Here is a 16601-nt window from a genome sequence, read left to right as displayed (position 1 = left end):
CCAGGCCCAGGCCTGCCCCCCCTCCAGGTCAGTCCAGGCCCAGGCCTGCCCCCCCTCCAGGTCAGTCCAGGCCCAGGCCTGCCCCCCCTCCAGGTCAGTCCAGGCCCAGGCCTGACCCCCTCCAGGTCAGTCCAGGCCCAGGCCTGCCCCCCCTCCAGGTCAGTCCAGGCCCAGGCCTGCCCCCCTCCAGGTCAGTCCAGGCCCAAGCCTGCCCCCCCTCCAGGTCAGTCCAGGCCCAAGCCTGCCCCCCCCATGTCAGTCCAGGCCCAAGCCTGCCCCCCCTCCAGGTCAGTCCAGGCCCAAGCCTGCCCCCCCTCCAGGTCAGTCCAGGCCCAAGCCTGCCCCCCCTCCAGGTCAGTCCAGGCCCAAGCCTGCCCCCCCTCCAGGTCAGTCCAGGCCCAAGCCTGCCCCCCCTCCAGGTCAGTCCAGGCCCAAGCCTGCCCCCCCTCCAGGTCAGTCCAGGCCCAAGCCTGCCCCCCCTCCAGGTCAGTCCAGGCCCAAGCCTGCCCCCCCCCATGTCAGTCCAGGCCCAAGCCTGCCCCCCCCATGTCAGTCCAGGCCCAAGCCTGCCCCCCCTCCAGGTCAGTCCAGGCCCAAGCCTGCCCCCCCCCATGTCAGTCCAGGCCCAAGCCTGCCCCCCCTCCAGGTCAGTCCAGGCCCAAGCCTGCCCCCCTCCAGGTCAGTCCAGGCCCAAGCCTGCCCCCCCTCCAGGTCAGTCCAGGCCCAAGCCTGCCCCCCCCATGTCAGTCCAGGCCCAAGCCTGCCCCCCCCATGTCAGTCCAGGCCCAAGCCTGCCCCCCCTCCAGGTCAGTCCAGGCCCAAGCCTGCCCCCCCCATGTCAGTCCAGGCCCAAGCCTGCCCCCCCTCCAGGTCAGTCCAGGCCCAAGCCTGCCCCCCATGTCAGTCCAGGCCCAAGCCTGCCCCCCATATCAGTCCAGGCCCAAGCCTGCCGCCACCTCTCCGTCAGTCCAGGCCCCATGGCCAGCGGCCCCCGCCAGACTGGAGGGGGAGGCTGGACTCTGGCTTCCCTGGGTTCAGTCCTGTCATTCGGAGGCCAGGACAGGGGACCTTCCGTGACAGAGGTCCCTCGGCAGCCCACTCCTGTCCTCCTACCCAGCTGGGGCAGGACAGCCCGTGGGACTCGGCAGGGGTGGAGCGCCAGCCTTGAGGGACAGTGCCCAGGTCCCGAGTTCACGCCCTGCCCACACACAAACACGCATGCACACACATGCCCGCACACGGAGGACACGTAACGAACACGCTGAGGGTGCCCAGGGGACCTGCAAGCAGCTCCTGTCCGTGTCCTGCTCCCCCAGGCTCTGTCTGAGTGTGCGGACGGGTGTGAAGGCGTGAACAGTGTCTGTGTGTGCACGCGCACCTGTCCGGGTCCTTCTTTAGTGCACAGGATTGTTGTAACACCCCGGGCATCCTTTGGCTTCCAAACAAACTTCTGCTGTTTTATTCATTTTTTTCTCTCTCTCCAGGAAGCACTAAGTTACATGGATTCCTTGGGACAGGGCCCGTGGCTCGCCTCTTATTCCCAGCCCCAACGATAATCATCATCATCATCATCATCATCATCATCATCAGAGTTCAGTGTCAGTACTGTGGTGACGATGCTGGCCTGGGGTTTACCGGCCACCTACCTGTGTGTTCTTACTCCCGTGACCAGTGGAGTGGAGCCTCCCGTGACACTCGCTGGCCGGCCATACTCTGGCATCCGAGGTGGAGTGGTGGGAGAACTTCGAGGGACACGACAGTCCTCGTTCTCTGAGAAGGAACCAGTGGGAACAAGAAAGCTTCGTGTCCAACCGCGTGGCTCACACCCACAAGCCCAGCTACCTGAGAGGCGGAGGTCTGAGGATCGAGGTTCCAGGCTAGCCCGGGCTTCTAGGTAAGTCCATGAGACTCTCATCTCCATTGAACCGCCGAAAAGTCTGCGGGCCGCCCCGGAGCTTTTTATTTTTATTTTTATTTATTTTTATTTTATTTTTTTTTTTTGCCAGTCCTGGGCTTGAGCTCAGGGCCAGAGCCCTGTCCTTGGACTTTCTCAAGGCTAGAGCTCTACCACTTGAGCCTCAGCACCACTTCTGGCTTTTTTCTATGTATGTGGTACCGAGGAATCGAACCCGGGTCTTCATGCATGCTAGGCAAGCACTTTAACCACTAGGCCAAACTCCCGGCCCCTTATTTTATTTTTTTTTCACAAGGCTGGTGCTCTACCACTTGAGCCGCAGCCCCACTTGCAGCATTTTGCTTGGTTATTTGGAGACAAGAGTCTCACAGACTTTCCCTGCCCAGGCTGGCTTTGAACCGAGATCCTCAGATCTCCTGTACAGCTGCGATAACAGGCGTGAGCCACCGGCGCTCAACTCCTTTAGATTTGATGACTTCCGGTGGGCAATAAACGCACTGTACTCCCTTTATAATAATAGAAAGTGACGCTCCTAAACTTGAAAAACACCGCTGCATAAACTGTCTATACTATCGTAATTACAGGTTTCCGTGTAATAATTCTATGCCGCATGACATATAATAACAGATGTGCGGATATTAATGTTGTCAGAGGATGTCTCATCACGGCCGCTGCTGTCCGGGCTCTGTTCCCTCTGTGTAGGTGGGCTTCATGCTGGCCTCTGCCCACCAGGAGAGACCGGAGACCAGGGCCTCCCCGGACTGGCAGCGCTGCCCTCTGCTGGCCACACAGGGGACTGCGGGTGGCAAACACACCCTGGGCTTCACCTGAACTCTACTCCACCCTCCTTCAGGTGTGGTGGTAGAGCACTAGCTTTGAGTGAGAGGGTCAGGCACAGCACCCAGGCCCCGAGTTCAAGCCCCCAGGCCTGGTCACACACACACACACACCAGCACTTGGTTGACAGCTTAGCTCCCCCTCTCAGGCCTGGGACAGTTCGATTTCCTGGCGAAGCTGCTGTCTGCTGGCCGGACGCTGGGCCCGAGGTCAGGGAGGCCCCTGCCTTGGAAGAGGAGGTGGCCGAGTCCCCAGGGCTGGGCTGTCTATTGTGCGAGGACACGGGCTTACAGCGTGCGGAAGTGCCCGGCCTAGGGCCTCCAGCCCTCGCTCCCAGCGGGGTGATCAACAGGACCAGGATGACCCCCTGAGCCCTCCCCAGCCATTCCCCAACCTGCCTGGGCCCCCCAGCTCCCCCACCACCCAGCCCGCACAGCCACACTCACGCCCACATACCAGCCTCTGTGATTACCCAGGACTCCTGGCTGAGGAACCTGTGCCCAACACGGGATCTCCCCAGGAGAGGGACGGGTGGACATCTGGGGACAGTGTCCCTGACCACCCCTCCTGCCCCGGCCCACCTGTGTGTGTGTACAGTCCTTGAGCTTGTGTGTTCAAGGCTGGTTCTCTAACCCTTAGGCCACACCTCCACTGCAGGCTTTGTTTGTTTGGTCCAGAGGAAATGAGAGTCTTTGGGACTTTGCCCTGCAGGGCTTTGAACTGAGATCCTCAGATCCCAGACCCCCAGTAGCCCGGATTACAGGTGTTCCTGGCTGCTCGGCTCAGGTACCGCCCTTCTCTGCAGGCTTTGTGTTCTGTGTTTGTTTGTTTGTTTGTTGTCAGTGCTAGTCCCAGACCCCAGGCCTTTCCCACACTCCCTCCCAGCCCTGAGAAGCGCCCAGTGGAAGACAAGTGCTTGTCCATCTTGAAAGAGCGAGGTAACCGCTGTTATCCCTTGCCAGGCGCTTTTCAGAAAGGCATCGATTGTTTTAATCTTTTTGGGGGGGTTGTGAATTAAGTGTACCCCAGGCCAGCAAAGGCGACAGCTTACGAACTCTGGCCTGGGCGCTGTCCCTGAGCTCTTCAGCTCAAGGCCACCGCCCTAACCCTTGAGCCAAGCCCCACTTCCTGTTTTCTAGAAGTTAACTAAAGATAAGATTGGGGCTTTTGTGCCCAGGCTGGCTTTGAACCTCCATCCTCAGATCTCAGCCACCTGAGTAGCTGGCATCCCAGCCCGCGAGTCGAGGTTTTATGCAGCACGAAAGGCTGTGAGCCATTACGGGCAGAATCTGCCACCCCTGGGAAAGAAGTGTCTCGCTCATCACGCCCAGGCCCTGGCGGAGCCAGTCTCCACACAGCCAGGGATGGTCACAGGGTGCTCCCCAAATCAAACACTTGCACCTGGCTGCTGGGCTCAGCGATGACCTTGAGGCCGCCCCCACCCCCCCATCCTACCTTCTACCTAAGGGGCCATGTGTCCCTGAGGAGCAGAGAAAGAGAACTTAGAGTAGAAGTCACAGGTGGTGACTTAGCCCCCGCTCCCCCCCTCCCCAGCCAAACACAGGCCCCACATTGGGCTTTGTTTTACAAACCTGATCGTTCAAACCAAAGCTGCTTAATCCTGGCGTGGGGAGGAGGGTGGGGGGAGGAACAGCCCCCCAGGCCATCCCCACCCCTGGTTTTTCTTGTTCTGTGACTATACTGTGACTCCGACTCAAGGCTTTGTCACTCTGGTGCTCTACTACTTGAGCCACAGCTCCGTTTGTGGTTTTCTTGGCCGTCTGGAGAGAATCTCGGGGACCTGAGCAGGCTGGCTGTGCTGCCATCTCAGCCTCCCGAGGTGCAGGAATTCCACGCATGCAGCCTGAAGCCTGCAGTAGCCCAGCTTCCTCTGGGCCTGGCACACCCCAGCCTCCCCTCTGTTCCTAGAAGAGCCTGCCTGGGCAGAAGGACACTGGGCTTTCTGTGTGGCATCCTTAAAATCCTGGCTCCTTCATTGGCAGGCTCCACTCCGGGCTCTCACTGTCTGGGTAAAGGCAGTCTCAACTGCTGGCTCTCATTGGCTGGGTAATTTAAGGCAGTTTAAAATCCTGCCTCTGTCATTGGTTGGGTACTTCAGGTAGTTTCAAGTCCTGGCCCCCTCACTGGCTGGATAGCTTCGGGAGATGTTATGCCTCATCTGAAACAGACCTTTTTCACCAAGTACCTTGCAAAGTCCACATAGCTTTTATTACACATTTGCGTGTGTGCACGCACGCGCCAGTCCTGGGCTGTGAACTCACAGCCTGGGCAGTGTCCCTGAACGTTTTTGCTCAAGGCTAGGGCTCTACTTCTGGGAAGGGAAGCGGAGCTGTGGCTGGGTGGTTCAGTGCCAACCTACTGCCCCCCCCCACCCCGCCCATGACTGGGGAAAAAAAGTCTCCAGGCCTTTCCTGCCGGGTTGGCTTTGAACCAGGATCCTCTGAGTTCAGTCTCCTGAGTAGCTAAGGCACTGGGGCCTGGCCTCAGATTCTCCAGCGGGATCCAGAGTAAGGGATTTATTTACCTCTCTGATCAGATACTGGACCCAGGACCTTAACTTTCAAGTGTGAACTTGCAGCCTTTAGACAAGCTCGTATGTAATCTCCAAAGAGCCGGCCGGGCTACTATAGGGGGCTGACATTGAACACATCGTCCTTCTAGGCCAGCCATGGGCAGAAAGTCCACGAAACTCCTCCATCTCCAGAGGGAAGCTCGGGGGCTGGCATATGAAAACCTGTCTCAGGTCCAGGAGGTATGGATGAGAATGCCTGCCTGCAGCCAAGATTCGAACCCAGCACTACCAGGGGCTCCTGGACAGAAAACAGCAAATGCCTTAAGGCATGGGGGTAGACTCCTTCTGCACATCAGGAGGAGGAATGGAGTGGGCAATTTCTTTTTTTCTTTTCGTGGTTTGGGGGTCTTGAACTCTGGGCCTGGGCGCTGTCCCTGAGCTCATTAGCTCAAGGCTACGGCCCTACCCCTAGAGCCACAGTGCCCCTTCTCATTTTCCAGTTATTAACTGGAGATGAGTCTCATGGACTTTAGTGCCCAGGCTGGCTTTGAACCACGATCCTCAGATCTCAGCCTCGGGAGTAGCTAGGATGGCTGGTGTGAGCCAGCACGCCCTGAGTCTCTCCCAAGAACCACAGGCCTGGTTTTATACTCCTAAGAGTAAGTGAGCTGGGGCTGAAGGAAAGCTCTTCTTACCCAGAGGTGCCCTCCAGCCTCAGGCTCCCTCTCCTTCCTGGGCATCAGGAAAGCCAGCGCTCTTAGCAGCCCCGGGACCTGGCTGGGAGAGTGCACTGAGCCTCAGGGTGCAATTATTGTCCTACCCAGTGGGAACTGGGGCTACAGCCGCCTTGGCTCTAGCCTGGAAACCCACCTCGGGGTGGGCAGTGCAGACGTGCGCCCGGTCCAGGCCCAGCTCCCCAGCCCCCAGGACAGCGTGGGGAGGGGCGGGGAGGAGAGGGCGGCCTGACCCCCTCTGGCCCAGCCTGGGCCGAGCGCTTTCAACTCCACAGAACAATGGGCCAGCTCCCTCCAGCCCTCCCCCCTGCCCCCCCCACCAGGGTTCTATATCACCCCCAGAACTCAGCTGGGCCCCAGGACCCCCCGGACCCTGGGCCTGGTGCTGTCCAAACGGCTTGCCTTTCCTTCTTGTTCAATTCTCACCATTTACATGTGGAGGTTTAAAACCCCAAACCTCTGAACTCCGCTGGGCTTGGAGGCACCAGCCGGCCTGGGGCCCCACACAGCCGGCCCCGCTGACCCAGGCCTGGGGCCCCCACAAAGCCGGCCCCGCTGACCCAGGCCTGGGGCCCCCACAAAGCCGGCCCCGCTGACCCAGGCCCCAAGTCCTAGAAAGAACTCCACAGACACGAGCCATTTCTTTTGTGTGTGCTTTCTCTTTTTTTTCAAAAACATACTTCATATTTCCTCTTTTATTATATAAATATTGTCAGTTTAACCTTTTACTGTAAGAATATAAACGTTTTGAGAGGATCTTTGTTACTATCTATACAAATTCACAAACAGTACAGTTCACCCACCGGGTCTCCCGGCTCCGTGCCCGCCCGGGTGGACACTCTGGAAAATAAACAGAAACCCAGGCCGACAGAAGCACTCGCCCTGGGCGGAGGGGGGGCGGAGAGGCTGCGAGGAGCCCGGGCGCGGTTTGCATATATCATCAACATCACCACCACCATCATCATCACCATCACCACCTCCACCTCCACCTCCACCTCCACAGTCGGACATGGCGCGTACCCCACGCTCCGCACATTGTGCTATAAGTTAAACCAAGGCTGAGGGTGGTGGGGAGGGGGGAGGGTGGGGAGGATAGGGGAGGATGGGGAGGACAGGGACTACAGTGAGGGGGGAGGGGGGAGGATGCTGCCTGCTCCTTCCCGGAAACACAGAAACAGGACCAGGACTTCAGACTGACTCAAGAAACCAAAAACTGGGGGAGGAGAGTGAGGAGGGGAGGAGAGTGAGGAGGAGGGGGAGTGGGGAGGGGGATAGAGAGGGGAGGAGGGGGGATGGAGGGGGTGGGGAGAGGGGAGGAGGGGAGGCAGGGGCAGAGTGAGGAGGGGGAGATGAAGGGGATGGGGAGAGGGGGAGGAGGGGGGCAGGGTGAGGAGGGGGCGATGGAGGGGGTGGGGGGAGGGGAGGAGGGGGGCAGGGTGAGGAGTGGGGGGGCCGCGGTGGCGGCGGCGGCGGTCCTCGCTGGCCCTGGCCCTCTCCCTCCGTCGTCCCCCCTCCTCCTTTCCCCCCCCCCCCCCCGCCCGCCCTCACCTGACCTTCTCGCTGTCCGTCATCTGCCACAGCCCCAGGTTGAGCACCTTGAGGCAGGGCAGCTGCGTGATGCGCTCCAGGCCGCGCTTGGTGATGCGCGTGCAGCCGTACAGGTCGATGCCCGTCAGCTGGCCCAGGTGCTCGGCGATCAGCTCCAGGCCGCGGTCCGTGACGCGCGCGCACTGCCCGATGTTGAGCGTGCGCAGCGCCTGCATCTGCCGCACCATGCGGTTCAGGCCGTCGTCGCTGATGTGGCACGAGCACAGCGACAGCGAGCGCAGCCCGTCCAGGCCCTGCGCGATGTAGGCCAGGCTCTGGTCGCCCACCTTGTCGCAGAAGGAGACGTCGAGGCCCGAGAGGCGCAGGCCGCCGGTGGCCAGGTGCATGATGCCCGCGTCGCTGATGCCGTCGCACGAGCGCAGGTTGAGGCTGCGCAGGCTGCCCATGCCCGACAGGTGCAGCAGCCCCGCGTCCGAGATGCCGCCGCAGAAGCTCAGGTTGAGCAGCCGCAGCCCCGTGAGGCCGCGCGCGATGTGGCGCAGGGACAGGTCGGTGAGCTTCTGGCAGTCCTGCAGCGTGAGCTGCTCCAGCCGCAGGCAGCCCTCGGCCGCGCTGCGCGTCATGCCCGCCAGGTGCCCGATGCCCACGTCCGAGAGGTGGCGGCAGCTGCGCAGGTTGAGGCTGCGCAGGCGCTGCAGGCCCCAGGCGATCAGCAGCAGCCCGGTGTTGGTGACGTTGCTGCAGCCGCCCAGCTCCAGCACCTCCAACCCCTTCAGGTACTGCGCGATGCGGCCCAGGCTGCTGTCGGTGATCTGCTTGCACAGGCTGAGGTTGAGCGCGCGCAGCGAGCCCACCTCCTGCACGAAGGCGTGGCCCAGCCCGCTGTCCGTCAGGTTGTAGCAGCCGCTCAGGTTCAGGCTCTCCATGTCCGCCAGGCCCTGCACCACGTAGCTCAGGCTGCGCCGCAGGCTCAGGATCTGCACGCGCCGGATGCCCCGGGCCTGCAGGCTGGGGAACAGCGACGGGTTGGCCCGGCGCAGGTGCAGCTTGGCCTCCACCCCCCGCCACACCGACTTGTGGTAGGCGGCGTCCCGCCAGGCCGCGCACACCTGCGCCGCGCGCCCCTTGTCCCGCACGTCCAGGTAGCCGAAGATCATGGCGAGCAGCTCGGGGAACAGGCAGGAGATGTGCGTCTCCATCGCCCCGCCCGGCCCGGCCCCGGCGCACCGGGCCCCGGGCCCCGAGGACGCCCCGAGCGCGCGCGCGGCCCCCGCCCCGCCTCCCGGCCCCCGCCGCCGCCGCCGCCGCCGCCGCTCCGCCTCCGCGGGCGCCCGGCCTCACCGCCCCCGCCCCGGGCCCGCCCGCATGCCACGGCCCCCGCCCCGGGCCCCGCGCCCCACCGCCCCGGGGCCCGGCCTCGGCCGCTTCCGGCGCCGCCTTTGTCTCCCGCCCGCCCGCTTCTCCCGCCCCGGGGCCGCCCCGCCGCTCGGCCGCCCCGGCCCCGGGGGCCACGGGGGGACCCGGACGCCTCTCGGGTGGGGGGGCGGCGGGGGGGGCCCTGCGCGCGCGCACCGCCGCCCGCGGAGACTCGGGGAGCGGCCGGGCAGCCCCGGCGCCGAGGAGCCCGCGCGGCCCGAGCGAGCGCGGCTGGGCGCGGACCCCGGAGCGGGCGAGGCGGGCGCGCCGCCGCCTCCTCTCCCCCCCCGCGTGCGCGCGCGCTTGGTAGCGCCCGCCTCCGGCCCCCCCCCCCACCCGCACCCCCGCCGGAGCGCGCGGGGTGGTACGCGCCGCAGCCTCCGCGCCTCCTCTGCGCCTGCGCGTGGCGGAGCCCGGTTCCGCGGTCCCCGCACCCCCCCGCGGAGTGGTACGTGCCGCCGCCTCCCTCTTCTCCACTGCGCCTGCGCTTGGCGGCCCCCGCGGAGTGGTACGCGCCGCCGCCGCCTCCCCGTCCTGCTCTGCGCCTGCGCGTGGCGGCGCCCGGCTCTGCGCCCCCTGTCGGAGCGCGCGGGGTGGTACGCGCCGCTGCCGGCGCGCCTCCTCTGCGCCTGCGCGTGGCGGCGCCCGGCTTCCCCCCACCCCCCTGCCGGCGTCCGCGGGGTGGTACGCGCCGCAGGCCGGAACGGGCGGGGCCGTTGCCGTGGAGACCGAGTCCCGCCCACCCCGCCCGCCGGTTACCCCCGCGGGCGCCGGGCCGCCGCGCGTCCCCTCCGTGGGGCTCGGCGCCCCCGCCCCGCCCCGCGTCACCACCCCCCCCCCCCGGGGCATCCGCACGCGGAGGGCGACGCCCCCGACCGCGCCGGGCCGGCTTCTGGAACGTTCCGGAGCCGTCGCCCCGACTTCCGGGCGGACGCCGGCGGACCTTCCGGGCTGCGCAGACGCCGCTTCCGGCCGGGGCTGCGGGGCGGCCGGCGGGGCGGCCTCGGCTCCGACCCCGGCCTGGGCCCCGACCTGGGCCCCGACCCCGGCCTGGTCCACGGCCTCAGCCTCGACCCCGGCCCCGGCCCCGGCCCCGGCCCCGACGTGGTCCACGGCCTTAGCCTCGGGCCCGGCCCCGGCCTGAGCCCCGGCCTTGTCCCGCACCCCGTCCCCGCCGTGCACACGCGCACCCCCGTCCCCGTGCACACGCGCCTGCACGCTCTACCACTTGACCACAGCACCCCTTCCGTACGGAGGAATTGAACCCGGGCCCCGTGCAGGGCAGGCGAGCACTCCACCACCAGGCCTCGCTCCGGCCAGGCCTCCCCCCCCCATTTTTTTGGCTGGTTCTTTGAAGCTTCGGGGACTTTTCCACCCAGGCTGGCTCCAGCCCAGGATCCCCGCCCCTCAGCCTCCTGAGTAGCTCTGATGACAGGCAGAGCTCGGGGTACCCGGGCCTGCCTTCAGACTTCCCGAGAAAACTCCAAAGTCATCTCCCAGCTTCTGAGCCCAAGAGGGAGACCGCCCGACCGACAGAGACAAGGACAGACGGACAGCCTTGAGGCCCTGCTGGGCTGGCCGTCCGGGGTCACAGCCCTGGTCCGGGGCGTGGGGGGGTGGACAGAAGGAGGACGATGAGGCAGCCCCCCTCCCCTTCCTCAGCCCTCTGGCTTGATGGAGGTGTGAACTGGGGTCTGATTGCCTCAGGTCCTTTGAAATGCAGTCCCGTCCCCCCACCCACCCAGATCCGGGCCTCTGCTGGGTTTGATCCCAGGAGTCATAAACGGAGGTGTGGGCGCCTCCCGTCCCTGGTCTGAAGGGTCCCACCACCTTCCCCCCATACTCAGTGGAAAAGACTCCCCACAAATGACTCCAAGCGGACAGGGAGGGGGGTGATTTCTGGAGAGTGACAGGATTTTGGCCTTGACGCCCCCTCTGCCTCTCCCTGGCCCCCAGTGGGAAGCAGAGCTGGGGTTGGGGACCTCGATGCTCCCCGGGGCTCCCCTCCCCTTGGGGGGGCGTCCCACCAAATACCTGCCAGGAATGCGGCGTCCTCCTGGTCAACCTTGTTGTCATGATCATTATTCAGCCGTTAAGCGGCTCTCACAGTTCCTACCCCAGACTGGCTTTGAACCCCAATCCCCAGGTCTCCCCAAGTCTCCCCAGATGTCTCCAGGTTTCTGTCTTGGGGAGGTGGGGTGGTGAGCCACTGGCTGGCCGGCTACACATAAGGTTTTAAGTTTGTCTTTTTTTTTTACAGTGCCTGGGGTCAAACTCTGGGCCTTCTTTTTCTTTTCTTTTTTTTTTTTTTTCGGGGGGGGGGGTGGTCATGGGCCTTGTACTCAGCCTGGTCACTGTCCCTGAGCTCTTCAGCTCAAGGCTACCACCCTACCCTTGAGCCAAGCCCCAGTTCCCGATTTCTAGAGGTTCATTGGAGATAAGAGTCTCAGGTTCTTTTGTGTCCAGGCTGGCTTTGAACCTCGATCCTCAAATCTCAGCCTCCTGAGTAGCTAGGATGACCGGTGTGAGCCCCCGCCTGGCTCAGTGCCTTTTTAATCCACACCAGGCAGGGAACTACAATCTCATCACCGTCATCATCATGGGCATTATCGTCCTTATTATTTTGCCAGTCCCAAGGATTGAACTCAAGGCCTGAGCACTGTCCTTGGACTTCCTCAAGGCTAGAGCTCTACCACGTGAGCCTCAGCACCACTTCCAGCTTTTTTTTCTATGAATGTGGTACCCAGGAATCAAACCTGGGTCTTCCTGAATGCTAGGCAGGCACTCTACCACTAGGCCACACTCCGGCCTATTATTATTATTAAGCAGAAAGGGTCTAAAATTGAGATCACTCCCCCCCCCCCGCCAGCTTACGAAAACGTGAACAAAGCAGACACACACGCGTGTGTTCATAGCAGGCCATCCGTCCACGTCTGGGATTTATTTAACCGAGATCCCGGGGTCTGTCTGCGGGGTGTTTGTCCCCAGGATGTGGGTCCCCTCCCAAGGCCCCCCTCCTCCCCAGCTTAGCAGAGAGAGACACCATTCTAGAAGCTTCCTGCCTCCTCCTTCCTGCAGCCCAGGCACTGCCAGCCTCTAAGGCCATTTCCACGGGCATGTCGGCCAGTACTTGCAGGGCCGATCTTTGAAGTGCCTGTTGAGATGGGGTGTCAGCTCCTCTGTGTGGTCCCTCACCCCAACTGCCAGGCCAGGTCCTTCCCTGGCTCCTCTAAACCACCTGAGAGGAAGAGACAGGGTGGCCAGAGCAGGCTGGGAAGGGCAGGGGGGGGGGAGAGTGAGGGCATGCCTGCAGTTTTCTCCGCCCTGTACCTCTCTGGGCCAGCTGCCAGGGCAGAAGCAGCTTTCTGGGTACCTTGGAGGGACTTCTGGGGAAATGACCCGTGGGTGAGTGGGGGGGTGTCCCCTCCTTCCTCCACCCCTTCAGCCTCAGACTCAGGGGAGTCTAGCTGATAAGAAGAACACCTTACCAGGTGTTATGGCACACGCCTACAATCTCAGCTTGTCAGCAAGCACTCGGGGCCGTGACCAGAGCGTGGGACTGGACCCAGTATAGAGATGGATAGAGAGAGAGATTATCAGGAAGTCAAAGCACAAAGAGCTGAAGTTACAACGCAGGCGGTAAACATTCCACCTGCTTAGTGCAAGGCCCTGAGTTCCAATCCCGCTAGGCCCTAACAGAAAAGGGGCAGCCCAGTCCCCGGGGACCTGCTGGGGCTTTTTGCCTTCCCCAGGTCTCCCGGGGTCTCTCCAGCCATTTCTACATCAGGATAATCCCAGCTGGACTCCAGTGGCTCATGGCCTGGCTGAGATCTGAGGATCGCGATTCAAAGCCAATCCAGGCAGGAAAGTGTGTGAGTGTCTCTGTTGGCTGTGGGGCTTGAACTCAGGACCCGGGCACTGTCCCTGAGCTGTTTCACTTCAGGCTGGCACTCTACCGCTTTAGCCACTGTGCCGGTTCTGGTTTTGTGCTCGCTCACTGGAGATGGGTCTCACAGGGACTTGTCTGCCGGAGCTGGCTTCCGAACCTCCTGGATCCTCGGAGCTCCTGAGTCGCTGGTGCCTGGCTGCGACCTTCCTCCCCATCCCGTGCCGTCACCTCCTCCATCACCTCCCTCTCCTCCGTCATCTTCTCCGTCACCGGTGTCATTTCCTCCGTCATCTCCCTCTCCATCATCTGTGTCACCTCCTCCATTGTCTCCCTCCTCCTCCATGGGGGGGACGGAGGCAGCCTCAGCTTGGTTGTAGGAAGCGGCTGACTCCGTCTGCCCCGGGAGAGGAGGTCCTGGGCCAGCCAGGCCCCGGCTCTTCTGTTGGGATGGAGGGAGTCTAGCTCACAGTTGGAAGCAGCCCCCGCGAGCCTGCAGGTCTCCATCCGGCCACACGGTGTCACCGTGCCACCCTCTGTCCTCAGAGCCTTGGTGAGGCGCTCAGACCTTGGTCACTGCTTTCCTGGGGGTCACTGTCAGGACGCCCGGGGCAGAATGCAGCTGTGGGCTTGGGGAGAGCTGGGCCTGAGTCCTGCACCGTGCGTGTGTGTGTGCGTGTGTGTGTGTGTGTGTGTGTGCCCGCGCGCGTGTGTCTGTCCGAAGGGCTTTGCACTCTCACCTGGCATTTTCCGCCCCAGCCTGGCACTCGGCCACTTGAGCCACACCTCCACGCCTGGCATTTTGCTGGTGGCTTGGAAATAAGAATCTTTCGGATTCTTTCTGGCCGGGCCGGGAGGCGGAGGCGGGTTTGTGGTTACAGGGAGGCGGGCAGGACTCGGCCAGCTCACCCTGGGCTTCACCCCACCCGCCTTGTCCCCTGGGTTAGGGACAAGGGAGTTGGTCTCCACAAAGGGGACCTGATGAGGCCGGACAGGGAGGTGTGGTTTGTAATCTTGGGGCCCAGCCAGGGCACCCCTTGTCCGTGTGCTTGTCTAGGACACATCAGGCTTTTGTTTGCCCACAGCGCCCGGCATTTGTTTGCCCAAACGATTTGTCACCTGGCCTTGCCCATGCCAGCTCTGTCTGTCCTGCTGTAGGGGATGTGAACACACACACACACGCATGCCATGTTGTGATGCATGTAAGTGTATACGCTTCAGTGAGGTTTCCCTTTTCATATGTGTTATTGTTTTAAAATAGAATTCAAAATCTAAAGCATAGAAGACATTTTATCGTATACCTTGTTGTGCATTGTATATGTTTTATCATATGTGATATATTAACATATGGAATGTGTTATCCAGTGTATATGTGTATATATATATTAAAATGTTTTCAGCCAGGCTCGCGCCTATCATCCATCCCAGCTACTTAGGAGACTGAGATCCGAGGATCACGGTTCAAAGTCAACCTGGGGAGGAAAACCTGTGAGGCTCTTATCTCTCGTGAAACACAGCAAAAGCTGGAAGAGCTGCTGTGGCTCTGAGTGGCAGAGTGCTAGTCTGGAACAAAAGAAGGTCAGGGACAGTGCCCAGGCCCAGAGTGCAAGCCCTAGGACAGGTAATAATAATAATATACTTTTAAATTGAAATAGCATTGGAAGGAGAGAGAGCTTGTCTAGTTTCTCCAGGTCTTGAGTTCAGTTCCTAGCATAGGACAAGAAAGGGAGAGAGATAAGGACAGGAAGGAAGGAAGGAAGGAGGGAGGGAGGGAGGGAGGGAGGGAGGGAATTCCAGTGCTCTGAGCCTGGGGGCCACACACAGCAGGCCTGGTTCCTGTCTGTGTCCTGTCTTGGGTGGACTGAGCCCAGAGAACCCCACTCCTCCTGGGCCCCTGGGTGTGTCACCCATTGCACACCCCAGCCCCCCTTCTCCAGGGCAGGCTTGGCCAGCAGCCTCCCTGCCTGTTTGTTTTCCAGCTCCCTCCCTTCTCCATTGTTTCTGTGGGACAAAGGCCACAGTGAGTCCGCCCTGGGCCTGGCCTGGCCCCAGGGACTGGGACAGAGGCAAGGGGGGGCCCTGACCCCCGCGGGGGCCCTCTTCCTCCCATGGCCCCCATCCAGGCTCTGGCAGCACGTCCAGGCCTCGGGCAGGGCTACGCCCTCATCTGTGGTCACAGGCTGGGCTGGGCGTGGAGAAGTGGGGTAAGGGGCTCCTGCGGCCTTGTTTACTGCCCAGCACCTTCCACTCTGCACAGTGAACCCAGGGAGCTCTGGGAGGACAATGGGGTCACTGGGGACAGGCCATCTGTCAGGACCAGGCGCTGGCTGGCTGTCCTGGGGGGGGGGTCAGGGGTCGGCCTGGCCTGGGCTGACGGCTGGGGTGGCGTGAGTACCCTGTGGTGTCCGGTTCTGACCTGCCTGTGGGTCACTCCCGGGCAGCGCTGTCACATGCCCTCCCGGGCCTGGCACTCACTGTCCCCTCAGCCAAGGTCACAGCCACCAGGTACTGTCCCGGCCAAGAAATGTGGTAACATAACCCACAGCCAGGGACAGAGCACGGGGGCGGGGCCGGTCTTTCTACAAGTGGGACAGGGGTGACTGGGAGAAGGGGACCCCCCCAGTCCCCACTGCGGGGGCGGGGGGGGGTCTGGGCAGAGACCCCTTTAGGCCTTAGGGAGAGGAAAGGCTCTGGAACCAGGGGAGCAATTGCTTGCTTGTTTGTGTTTGTTGGTCAGAGGACTTGAACTCAGGGCCCGGGCGCCATCCCTGAGCTGCTTTTGCTCAAGACTGGTGCTCTACCACTTGAGCCACTGCACCACTCCCGGCTTTTTCGGTGTATGTGGTCCTGAGGAATCGAACCCAGGTCTTCGTGCATGCTAGGCAAGCACTCTACCACTAGGCCACACTCCCGGCCCTTAAGCCTCTTCTTTTAGAGGCTGGTGGGAACTCAGTGGAGACTCCTTGTCTGGGGTCCTGGGTTCCATCCCCAGCGACACACACGCACGCACACACATGCACATACACACACACACATGTCCCTTTCTCTGGAGGCCCTGCAGCCGCCCCTGCACTCTCGGTGTCTGCCTGGTGGCTGGGCTGAGCTGTTCAGGTCACCATGCTGGTCGTGTCTCTAGGTCACATCGGGCACTAAAGGTGCTCTTATCAAACCCTGGACTCTGAGCTGGACCTGTGCGGGGCACACGGCGTCACCCTCACCCACGGGAGGCCTCGGATCACGCTTGCACAGCGTTTTCTGAACACGAGTCCCAAGAAGGCAGATTTACACCACAGTCCCCGCCAGCTCCACTCTCCTTCCTCAGACCTTGCTCTACGCCTCTTCACACACACACACATACACACACACCACACACCCCAGCGTGGACCTGAGCCCCGGGGCTCCAGCTTGTGGGATACACTGTAAGAAAACTGGCAAGGAGCCGGGCACGGTGGCTCCCGCCTGGCATCCCAGCTACTCAGGAGGCTGAGATCGGAGGATCACGGTTCAAACCCAGCCTAGGCAGGAAAGTCTGTGAGACTCTGTTCTCCAATGAACCACCAGAAAGTCAGACGTGGAGCTGTGGTTCAAGTGGTAGAGTGCCAGCCTTGAGCACGAAGAGGCTCAGGGACAGCGCCCGGGCCCTGAGTTCAGGACGGCCTTTATATACTCATATACATCTGTGTAATAAATAATAAACGTACATTCTATATACACGGTGTACGCTAATATAAA

The 16601-nt window shown here is 62.0% G+C and overlaps 1 protein-coding gene across 1 annotated transcript; it reads right to left on the bottom strand.

Moving 5' to 3' along the window:
* Positions 1–7549: 7549 nt before the first annotated feature.
* On the bottom strand, positions 7550–8815 carry Fbxl14 (F-box and leucine rich repeat protein 14). Its single transcript, XM_090325135.1, has one exon. The coding sequence runs from the start codon at positions 8764–8766 to the stop codon at positions 7564–7566; it is 1203 nt and encodes a 400-aa protein (XP_090181261.1). The 5' UTR covers positions 8767–8815; the 3' UTR covers positions 7550–7563.
* Positions 8816–16601: the final 7786 nt, after the last annotated feature.

Source organism: Megascapheus bottae, chromosome 37 (assembly GCF_031878675.1).
Source record: "Megascapheus bottae isolate mThoBot1 chromosome 37, mThoBot2.hap1, whole genome shotgun sequence".
Classification (NCBI taxonomy): domain Eukaryota; kingdom Metazoa; phylum Chordata; class Mammalia; order Rodentia; family Geomyidae; genus Megascapheus; species Megascapheus bottae.
Note: the sequence above shows the minus strand (reverse complement) of the source record. Positions and strands in the feature narration are given on the sequence as shown.

Excerpts from the sequence above, each read along its gene's own strand:
- Fbxl14 (XM_090325135.1), bottom strand. The coding sequence starts at position 8,766 with ATGGAGACGCACATCTCCTGCCTGTTCCCCGAGCTGCTCGCCATGATC.